The following is a 12,116-nucleotide window of genomic DNA, read 5'->3' as shown; positions in this document are numbered from 1 at the left end:
ATCAAAATTTCTGATTACAACTTAATGTTGGGAAGGCCCAAAAGAGAACAAAACACACGTTTTTCAATAGATTTAAAAATCTAAAATTTTTAAAGCTAAATTTCAACATCTGAAAACGTAAGTTTTACTACAGACAACAGGAGTAGAATGAATTACTAAACAGTAAATGAAGTAATATAGATATAAATACTTTTAAAAAACAAATTAAGATTTTTAACATACCATAAACATGTTTCTGAAGTTATTCAAATCAGTCAAGAAGTCTTCTACGGACACCTTCTTCACATCGATGGCATAGTACGCCATTATATTCTGGTATAACTTGTCCATGTTTTCATGTAATTTTGAAAGTTTCTCATATTGTTCTTTTGCACTGATAACAAAGCTGTATATTATAGTTAAGGTACTCAGAAATTTACAAAGAAATGTTTTAGGGGAAAAAAAATCCTTAAGTAATATGTTTTAATTGTTAGCCATTATTATACATCTCCAAAATGCCAAAACTATTCGAGTTAAACATTCTTACAATTCAATCCATACTGTACAGTGAAGAAATCTTCACTGTGATTCCTAATTAACAGTGGTAAAACAATCAGAAAAGTTAAATATTTAACATTTTGCTTCTACGACTGGGTTCAAGGATATTTTTCTTCTAATTTGCCTATCTTATCAGATCCCATAATATGATTTAAAATCATAGTTCAGTAGTTTCAATAATATTCAAATGTCTCCTTATACTTTCTAAAAATCTAGATCAAAATAGTACTAGCGGGCAATGCATTTATATCTAGTATCATTTTTATTCCTTGGATGAACAAGATTCTGTACCTAAAATTACAAAATCATAAGCAATTATAATAATACATACATGTATCTCCATATACTGTCTTGTGAAACAACCATATTTGTGAAATGCTGTAGATGAAGTGAATTTATGTAAATAGAAATCACATTTCAAATGCATTCAGAAATTCTCATTACATGGAACTTTTGCTGATTCATTTGTAATGTGCAGGAAGCATCCCTTTATTTACCTACCAAGTTCAGAAATCAATGTTGGTTCATTTATTCAATCTATGAACTAAAATTTATGTCCCAAATAGAGACTACATCCACATGCATCATTTATATAGCCTTAGTGAAGTCACTCAGTCATGTCCGACTCTTTGTGACCCCATGGACTGTAGCCTATCAGGCTCTTCCATCCATGGGATTTTCCAGGCAAGAATACGGGAGTGAGTTGCCATTTCCTTCTCCAGGAGATATTCCCTGACCCAGGAACTGAACCCGGGTCTCCCACATTGTAGGCAGATGCTTTACCATCTGAGCTGCCTTAACTCTCGTCTGAAAGAGGAATCGTTGTCTGCCTTTGCTTGTCCAAACCTATCATTCTAAGCTTAGTTCCATTCTTCCTCTTCCATGAAGCCCCCTTGTCTAATCTCTGTGACTAAGAGTGATTACTTGTTCCACTGAGTACACAGCACTTGTAGTCCACTGTACTCTGTGCAATGAAGTTCTTTGTCCTTCTAGTTCAATCCCCTAGACGTGCTTTGTTCTTGCTTCCCTGGTGGCTCAGATGGTAAAGCATCTGCCTGCAATATGGGAGACCCGGTGCAATCCCTGTGTCAGGAAGATCCCAGCAAGAAGGAAATGGCAACCCACTCCAGTATTCTTGCCTGGAAAATCCTATGGACGGAGGAGCCTGGCGGGCTACAGTCCATGGGGTCACAAAGAGTCAGACACGACTGAGCAACTTGCCACATTTGGGGGGCTAATCACCTGTGACTGTCTGCCCTTTTTCTAGATGTTGTATTAAGTCAAATCATTTGCAACTGTATTGGTGCTGATGACTAATTTCACTCTACTGTCATCACTCTTAAATTGTGGTAGGAAAGATAAGAAGTCTCAAAAGTCTGATGTAAGAGGATATATATATATATATATATGACTAATTCAAAGTTGTATGGAAGAAATCAATGCAACATTGTAAAGCAATTTTTCTCCAATTACAAAATAAATTTTTTAAAAGCCTGATATAAATCATGGAACTCTCTTCATAAATACGTGCATATATACATTCATACACAAACACATACAATTTGGATGTAATGTTATGAGCTAACAGAGTTCCTAAAAAGTAGTTACCTTGGACAAGAGGTTGTACTACATGGTGGGTATTCCTAATTGTATGTTCTACAGGTACTCATATTTTGCCTCATCATGACTTATAAGGCTTTCAGGTTTTTGTTTATTTATTTTTAATTGAAGGATAACTGCTTTATAACATTGAGTTTGTTTCTGCCATACACCAACATGAATCACTTCACAAATACTAATAATCTTTTTCTAACACCTAGGAATATGCCCATTCACAGGAATCAGATCAGATCAGATCAGTTGCCCAGTCGTGTCCGACTCTTTGCGACCTCATGAATCGCAACACGCCAGGCCTCCCTGTCCATTACCAACTCCTGGAGTTCACTGAGACTCACATCCATCGAGTCAGTGATGCCATCCAGCCATCTCATCCTCTGTCGTCCCCTTCTCCTCTTGCCCCCAATCCCTCCCAGCATCAGAGTCTTTTCCAATGAGTCAACTCTTCGCATGAGGTGGCCAAAGTACTGGAGTTTCAGCTTTAGCATCATTCCTTCCAAACAAATCCCAGGGCTGATCTACAGAATGGACTGGTTGGATCTCCTTGCAGTCCAAGGGACTCTCAAGAGTCTTCTCCAACACCACAGTTCAAAAGCATCAATTCTTCAGCGCTCAGCCTTCTTTCACAGGAATAGGCTTGGTAAATAAATTAAAATAAAGTCCTATTATTCAATAACACTTCTTAGATTTTCAGGTAAGAATCAAGAGTTAATAAAATGTCAGAAATATGCCTGGACATACTTAATAAAAATAGCAAAATTCCATTAAATGATGTGATGTGAAAGAGCCAAAACCATGGAAATTACATGGTCTTTTTCCAACAGCTAGAGTTTTAAATATTCTTATCATTGTTATCTGACGGAGGAGCCTGGTGGGCTGCAGTCCTTGGGGTCGCTAAGAGTCAGACATGGCTGAGCGACTTCACTTTCACTTTTCACTTTCATGCACTGGAGAAGGAAATGGCAACCCATTCCAGTGTTCTTGCCTGGAGAATCCCAGGGACAGGGGAGTCTGGTGGGCTGCTGTCTATGGGGTCACACAGAGTCAGACACGACTGAAGTGACTTAGCAGCAGTGGCATCATTGTTATCTGTATAACAATTTGCTCCCAAAGGAAATGAAGTACAACTTTAAATAGTGGAATTACTGACAAAAAATGCTAAGATTGTGATTGAATTGCAATGATGTTGGAAATAGCCAAATAAATTCTCAGAAGTATAAATGACTATCTGATAGAATGGAATAAAGGGCTACTTTAATGAGGCTAATGATGGGTACTATCTCATTAAGAGATAGCAGAACCTTCAGATTAAAAAAAAATCATCATCATTTGAAAGAAAAAGCAAACACAGGTGTTCTCATGCCAATTGTTGAACTTCAGTTAGAAATTAATGCCCATAATTGTAGTAGTAACAAGGCTTTATTTTTTCCCCAGCACAAGTCCTATATTTATAACGGGCTTTAGAGAAAGGCAAGTTATTCAACAAAAGTTTGATAAAATTCATTACAGAAACATTGATATATATCCAATTACATGACACTTTTGTGAAACCTATTTTCTTTTTCTTTATCAAGACTAAGGCAATATTCTGATGAACTTCTACTTGACCCAGTGGAATTTCCCCATTTGAAAGGTACAAGAGAACTGCATCTGTGTTCACACACATTGAACATATGTTTAGTTTTGGCCAACTGAATAGTCAGACTGAGATCTGGGATTTAAACAAGTTCTGTTCATTCGCAAGCAATACAGCACAAATAGATTCTACTTTTATTGGCATATTATTGCACCTCCCCATCTATGACACCTTTTACTTCCATTAATCACCTTACAAGGATCAGCTTCAACCGGTGCTACACATCTAACACCTTTAATAGATCTTCTCAATGACCCGGGACCCAGACGGCCAGGCAGTCAGCTAATCTACAAGTATTCACCGAGCCCCACTGAGAACATCTCTTCTAGACACAATGGAAAACCCTGGCTAACAAGGTAGGCAAAGTCCCCATTTCCATGAAACATGCATTCTAGAGAGTGGTGACAGACAGTAAATAGATGAATGAGATATTCAGACAGGAATAAGGGTGATAAAAACAAACGTTTGTGCGTGATATTGTACAGGGTGACAGAGCCTAACTTATGCAGGGTAGTGAGGGAACTCCTGGCTGAAAAAGTGACAGCGACTGATGCATGCCTGTCAAGCCCAACATGGAGATTGTACCAAGACCTCTGCGAAGGAAGAGATCACTGTAGACCTGAGGCTGTACAGACGATGAAGAGCAGCATATTTTAACCCAAGTCTTTAAAGTTTGTTGAGAATGTGTTAAATGGAAAACAAGTGAGAGAAAGCAGGGGGAAAAAAAAGGAGGAAAGACTAATTTAAGAGAAAAAATCTGCTCTTACGAATCACTCAATTACCTAACTTCCCACTCTTGCAAATGGACCACATATTATGCAAGTATACATTTCACTCATTCCACTCTTCCATTTTACTTCCTAATCACACTTAAATTAAATTAAAATGTACTAAGTTGCTTTACCAGAAAAATTCTGTGCTTTATGCAGTGTGAAATATAGATATAAGTAATATGCAAGTTTTCCTCTCAAGGAATTTATTGGGACAGTTTTAGCATCTACCTAGTAATTTCTGGAGTGTCCAAAATACTGTTATACAGTGGGACAGCAAAAAAGAAAATGTGAAAATAAAGTGTGATCACAAAGAAGAAATTTGAGGACTAAAAAAATGGAAAAGTGACAAATAACTTGTTATGTAAGTTCTATGGCAAATACAAAAATATCAAGTAAAATGATTTTTTCTACAAGACTTGGGAGATAGTGGGACATGGAGAAAAGAGAAATGCAAAGGCCTGTGCAAGGAGAATTCTGAGGGTGATGTGCTAGGATCTATTTGTTATTTTTCCTTAAGATATATTCCAGAATGTAAAGGTCAAAAGAAAGGAATAAGCATTGCATGACACTAATCCTGGCATTTTCCCAGTTTCTCATGGACAAAGAATTTTAAAAGTATGTACACCTAACAATATTGGTGACCCTACCACAAATCACATAACAAATTTTTCAGGCAAATACTTACAGTGAAATTACTCTAATTACACTTCTCACCAGACTTATTAGCAACTGAAAAGTAGGGTAATTATTACTTAAAAGTTAATGTGATAATGAAATAACTGTGTTTGCCTTTTAAAGAATATAATTTTGTATTTTTTAATATTAAGACGTGCATGTAAAGAAAACAAGTACTGCTAGAATAAAAATACAATATACTATAATTGAGTGCTACTCATGAAATTACAATAAAATTGTATCACTATAATATAAAACAATTTACAAATTATTTACTAGTTCAGTAAATCATGATTGTTCAATCTAAATATCTATTTGCATAAATGAACCATTAATAACTTTGATAACACATTCTTTCAGAACTGACTGATGAACCAAACGTTTGATATGTCTTTCAACTAATAAGCACTAATACCTAAAACATAAACAAACTGCCGGAGTTAATAACCCCAACTTTAGTTAAACACAGGTTTATTTATTGTGCATTTAGTCCCCAAATTCTTCCATTTTCTAAGATGTAAGAAGCTCACAATTTTCCATTTTAATAAAATCTGTATAAATGTATTTAATACTCAAAATCTGACTTGTTGTCAGTCCTAATTAAAGTAAACAAAACTTTGCAATGAATGAATTTAATTACTTAGAAACTAGTATGTTTAAAATGAAAAGCAAAAGAGTGCAATCTAATCTCAGCAAAGAATATTTATGATTACAAGCTTTGTCAATAGCAAAGTGCACCAACTGTTCATATATCTGACTTCCAAGAGATACATGAATGCTAATCAGTTCATTAGAGGCATCTAGGTTGTGATATTTAGCGACAGGATGTAGGAGCTTTCTTGTCCATGGAGTATAATTGTATTCAGAATGAAAAATTGTTTCCAACAAAGCTTCATCCTTCCTGTTTCTGATTTCCTACTGGCTGCTTTTTATGAGCTGCATACCTTTCAATAAGCCAACATCATTCAGCTTCTGTGTCATATGAACACAAATATGGATAGGTCCTGAATTGTCTGCTGAGCAGGATTCTACTAACCTTATTCTAATCTCAAGAATTTATTTCAGGTCCTATGTTCCAGATAACTGAGATTCATAATTAGTACATGCACAATGTATTACTGGAAATTGTATGCAAGCAAAACCTTTTCAAAAATGCTTTCTATCTATAGGGAACAATAAAAAGTGCCTCAATGAACAGTTCTTAATGATCACAATATTGTCATATATGAATATTGTAACATGATAAAATGGTGGGTGGGAGGAGTTAAGAATGATAACCTGTAATTCTACAATAATAAATTAGGCTTAACCATACTTTGCCAAAGGGGAAGGTGTGGCAAACACCTTGGATAAACACAGATTTCATCTTCAGTTTTCAAAACGCAACCTTCTCAAATGTAGTGATAAAGACATCCTGCCTAATAAAAGAAGAAACTGTGTGGATAGGAAACATATGAAAGGAAACAAACACATTAGCCTGAATTGATTATTGCTCGAGTGAATTTTTATGGTATTTCCCAAAAGAGATGGTGCAGAAAGCTAAAATTGAACTAATTCACAATTAAGCTGAAAGTATACAGGACAATAAAGTCTATGACAAGCCAAATAATAATTTTGTGATCTGCCAAATCTCAGGGAAGAAGAAATGAATAGAGGAAAAGTAGTTATTTTAGGTATCTCAGTTTAAAATAAAATATTAGGAGTATCTACTTATAAGTGCTTGTTTAGAAGTGGGTTATCCTTTCACATGGAATTCTGAAGCCCATATGGGATTTTAAAAATGTACATTTGTAATATTTTATTATAAGGCAAAAGATATGTCTCTAATTTCACAGAATGGTTTGGAAAGCAACTCAACATTAGTTTCTGGAAATAAAAAAAAAAAAGTTTGTTACTTCAATTACTCATTAAAGATGAGTTCACTGACAAAGTGGGGCTTCCCTGATAGCTCAGTTGGTAAAGAATCTGTCTGCAATGCAGGAGACCCGGGTTTGATTCCTGGATCGGGAAGATGCCCTGGAGAAGGGAAAAGCTGCCCACTCTAGTATTCTTGGGCTTCCCTTGTGGCTCAAGTGGTAAAGAATCCGCCTAAAATGCGGGAGACCTGGGTTCAACTCCTGGGTTGGGAAGATCCCCTGGAGAAGGGAAAGGCTGCCCACTCCAGTGTATAGTCCATGGGGCAGCAAAGAGTTGGACATGACTGAGCGACTTTCACTTCCCACTGACGAAGTTAGTGAAACCAAAGATAATGAAATTCAAAGGACCTTAAATTAAGCAGGACACTCCTAATGCTATTAGTTTTTATGTATATATGCATATCTACAGACATACATACACACATGTATTCATCAATTTGGGTCAGGAAAATACCTATACCAGTAAGACTGTGATAAGTTCAGTTTTGCTTTTTGGAACAGTGTAGTATTTCTGAAGGAAATTTTAAAGTTTCTCAAATATGAGTTAATTTTTGATATGCAAAAATTCATTTTTGAAATTAAGCTGACAGGCACACCAGTTTATAAAGTCTTCATCTGCTTCAAAAGTATTGGTCCATTTCAAAAGTATCTATATCACAACATGATATTAAATTCAAACTTCCTCAAATTGAATCTTCCTATCCTTTCAATTTACCATGAACATCAGAAGGAAATAGGGCATATGGAAGGAAAATGAGGAGAGAATGTATTAGATTAATAAAAAGGAAAAAAAGGAATGAAATTAACAGAATAAATTTCTGTATTATTCACTACAGGCAAAACCCTTGATAAAGTTCCTTGTAAGAAGGTAAAGGATAAATTTTCTATAATTGGTCGTAATACAGTGATTTCTGGCTATGCAAGTACACTTAAAAGGTTAAGTAAATTGTATTCCTAATTGACTAGTAATTTAAAGTTATTTAGATATCAAAGGATATGGACATCTTTGTCACAAACTTATCATGCAAGTCTTCAGGAGGGGGAAAGATTTTCAAATCTTTCTCAAGCTGTCGAAGTTGCCTTCCCATCTGCTTCAAGTTCTTTTCCAGGGTTTCTACAGAAACTAAAAGAGAGAATATTATATGCCTTAAAAGGATGAAATTATAATATAAAAAAGTAAAATATTCTAGAAACAAAACACATGAAAAACCTTACAATAACAATGAAAAATCCATGAAAATAAAGGAAAGGTGAATTTCACTTAAAGTTTTAAAAACCTTTAAAATTTTAAATCCAGAAATGAAGAAAACAAAAGATTTTTAAAAACAAGAAAATTTTGGTAAAGCTCACATACACGAACCACATATAAGAAATATCTTTTGTTGAAAATCAAAGTCCTTGATCTCTATAAACAATACAAAATAATCAGTCAATTAAGAAAAAGATGGCAAAGAAAGAGTATGTTTTTAAATTAAATCTATTTCAACATAATTTGAGCACTTTTCAAAATGATGGTGTTTTGAGAGGGGAAAAATATACAAAGAAAAGATGGGGAAACTCTGCTCTCTTGTCCAAGGTCACCTACATCAGGAATGAAAAGATATCAGGGGTTCTTTGAGTACCATGCAAAACAAATTTCAAACTTTCTTTACTGGTACTCTGAGAACAAGTAAACTCTGTTTATTAAATAATAAAGTATTTTTGTGTATAAAGTATATTTTGTGTATTCTTGCCTAGTAAAAGTCACAAATAATCCACATACAGCTAAACCCAAGGGAATACAATTAAGTATTCTCTGGATAGATGGATGGCTGGAAGACAAATAAACTATATTTTAAATTAACATTTAAATTAAATGTATTAACACACTATTGAACAAAATCACATACTTAAAATATTATGATTAAATCACTGATCACATTTTACTACACACAGACACACATCAAATCTGGCAGATAGATATCTAGAGAAAAGACAAATAAGTCTGAGGAACTTCCATGTAACAAAAAGCACAAGGCAAACACTGGGAAGGAACATAAGTGGATTATTTTTTTTTTTTTGATGTCTAATACATCATTCTAACACCATCCACTGCTCCAGTACCCACTGGTATCTCCCAACTCACTGACACTCATTGCCTGGAGTTAGCCCAGAACCCACGTGTTTAAGGATTCAGTCCCATAAAGACTGCCCTCACTTGAGAGGGCAAGTTATGGGGATCACCTGTACTTCTAACCAATGATAAATTCAGGGGTTCTCATGCACTCCCCACACCCCTTTTATTTTCTATAATTTACTGGGATGCCTCACAAAACTTGCGGAAGTACTGTAGCTGCTACTACAGCTTTTATTGTAAAGGATCGAACTGAGGAATAGCCAAATGGAAGACATGCACAGGAAGGAGGGCTGCACAAGGCCCCATGTTCTCTGGGTGCAGTGCATGCATGGCCTCCCGGAACACCCACGTGTTCACTGTAACACAAGGCCTCTGTGCCTCTTTATCTCAGCGTCTCAGCAAAGCCTCACAACACAGCTGCAATTAACCTGATAGTGGGCTCTCTTGCCTGACCTGGAAGCGAGAGGGACGGCTGAAACGTGTGTCCCTCTGATCTCCTGGTTGGTACTTCTGTCAACCAGTGCCCCATCCTGAAGTTCCCCAAGCTGGCCCTGCTCCCGTCTGCCCTGAGTCATCTCGTTGGCGTACAAAGACACTCATCATGTAACAAGGATGTTGGGAACCAGGACATAAGTCAAATGCATAGTTTTTCCTCTGTCCCATGGACACGGCAGTGTGCGTCTGGTCAGCAGGCGGGACCCCAGTGCCTGCAGGGAGGCTGAGAGGGGTGCACTTCTGATCCACGAGCTGTCCTCAGAGCTGCCTGGAGGTCGGGCCTGCGCTCAGCGGGGGCCGGCGGCTCGTGACTGGAGACAGAACACAAGCTCCTCAGGGGGTGGGAGAAGGGCTTCAGGCAAAGGCTTCCAGGGGATCCTGGGAGCCCTACCCAACTCATGGGCAGCCGGCTGGGTCAGGGATGATGTTCTATCACCACATGAGCAAAATAGGAAGAATCTCACCTCATACTTTTACCTCACTGATATTTCATAAAGATCAACTACTATAATATAGGATGAAGAATTTTTTAAAAATAAAATGGATTATGAGATGTTAATCTTATTCGGAGAACTCAGTAAGACTCAGTGAATGCCTTAAGACTGAAGCAATACTAAAATCAAAGGAAACAAACAAAGAAACAAAATCACCACAACCATCATCATTGCCAGGAAAAGTGCTGTAGAAAGAAAAGTTGCTAATTATAAGAGTAAAATGTTTGGGATGTTAGGAAACTCTGGGGTATATTCAAACATCTAAGGCTGGCATCATAAGGAGAAAAAAGTTGTCTCACAAAATGGTTCTGTGGCTACTTAACAGATAGAAACCCCATTAAGCCATCACCTAAGCTTCATCAGTTCTACTTGATTACATTATTTGTGCATTATAGTTAAGACAATTTAACCGTAATTGATCAACTTTTCACTGCTGGTTTTTAAATAAAGACGAAACCACAGTCAGAAGAAAGAAAGGGGCATGCAAGTTCTATGTGAATAAAATACAACTGAATGCTCGGGGCCGTCTGATGTGTAAACTAAAGAGCATCTAAGAATGTCCTCGGTGCTCTTCAGTAATTATATATACGAAGACAGTACTCACATACATCTTTGGACACAGTTTAACCACATAGCTTAATGTCTGTGATGATAATTTTTGCTATTAGAAGTCCCAACTGGAACAAAGAATTTTAAATTGCACTCCTTGAAAGTGTTAATTTATTGGTATCTCTGTATGTGATGTGTATGAATTTTATCTTTCAACTATGTCATATTTCTTGACCAATAAGTTAATCTTATCTTTTTATTCCTTTTCATTATTTAGAAGTAACAAAATAGTCATCATAAAACAGAGCTGACTAGATATTTTTAAGGCACTTTCAACTTCTGCATTATACTTAGTTTTCATTCAGATGGGATATCCCTCAGTCACCTCAGACACTGTGTATTTCTGCTCCCAGCCAACCGCCCATCTGCAATATCCAAACGACTGTGGGCAGTAAAACCATAATGCTGTCTCCTGTGCTGGAAACCTGCTAGTCTTGACCCTTCCTCCCTTGAACTCTCAGATCCAAAGGATCGTGACATCCCTCACATGGTACTTGACAAATAAAACCTACTTCCTTGTTAAGTTGAAAACCACTCAAGGGATCTGGAACACTAATCTCTTTTTTGACCTCTGGTCTCCTACTGTTTCTCTCAGAGCCATATCCAAACTGTACATGGAAGTTTTCAGACAAACATTAGTCTAAAGATACCCTGCTGCTAAGTTGCTTCAGTCGTGTCTGACTCTGTGCGACCCCATAGACGGCAGCCCACCAGCTCCCCTCTCCCTGGGATTCTCCAGGCAAGAACACTGGAGTGGGTTGCCATTTCCTTCTCCAATGCATGAAAGTGAAAAGTGAGAGGGAAGTCTCTCAGTCGTGTCCGACTCTTAGCAACCCCATGGACCGCAGCCTACCAGGCTCCTCCGTCCATAGGATTTTCCAGGCAAGAGTACTGGAGTGGGGTGCCATTGCCCTCTCCGAAAGATATCCCACCTCTGCTTAAAAACCAGACAAGAAACTCCTTACATAACAACATCAGAGTTCCACCGACAGCGCAGTCCTATTTCCTAACCTGCCACACTTCACATCCCAATCAACTCCTAGTTTGATTCCACCCAATCCCTTTCATCTATTCCATACCTGATGCCGGAAACAGTGTGTCTATCTGCTTTGCCCACTCCACCCAAGTTACTCCTATTCATACTTTTTAGAGGCCAAAATGCCAATCTGGTCCTGGTGATGCCCCCTCCCACCTGTAATGCCTAGCAATCATCTCTATCTTTGCAAGGATGACACCCATTATTTTTAG

The 12,116-nt window shown here is 37.2% G+C and overlaps 1 protein-coding gene across 12 annotated transcripts in view; it reads right to left on the bottom strand.

Moving 5' to 3' along the window:
- Positions 1 to 12,116, bottom strand: part of DIAPH3 (diaphanous related formin 3) — a 571,991-nt gene that overhangs the window by 212,972 nt on the left and 346,903 nt on the right. For all 12 annotated transcript variants that reach the window (XM_055541934.1, XM_055541925.1, XM_055541924.1 and 9 more), the window contains 2 exons: positions 8,154 to 8,277; positions 223 to 388 (listed from right to left, as the gene is read on the bottom strand). In XM_055541934.1, the coding sequence (XP_055397909.1) occupies positions 223 to 388; positions 8,154 to 8,277 (290 nt within the window). The remainder of the gene's footprint in view (positions 1 to 222; positions 389 to 8,153; positions 8,278 to 12,116) is intronic.

Source organism: Bubalus kerabau, chromosome 12, assembly GCF_029407905.1.
Source record: "Bubalus kerabau isolate K-KA32 ecotype Philippines breed swamp buffalo chromosome 12, PCC_UOA_SB_1v2, whole genome shotgun sequence".
Taxonomy (NCBI): domain Eukaryota; kingdom Metazoa; phylum Chordata; class Mammalia; order Artiodactyla; family Bovidae; genus Bubalus; species Bubalus kerabau.
Note: the sequence above shows the minus strand (reverse complement) of the source record. Positions and strands in the feature narration are given on the sequence as shown.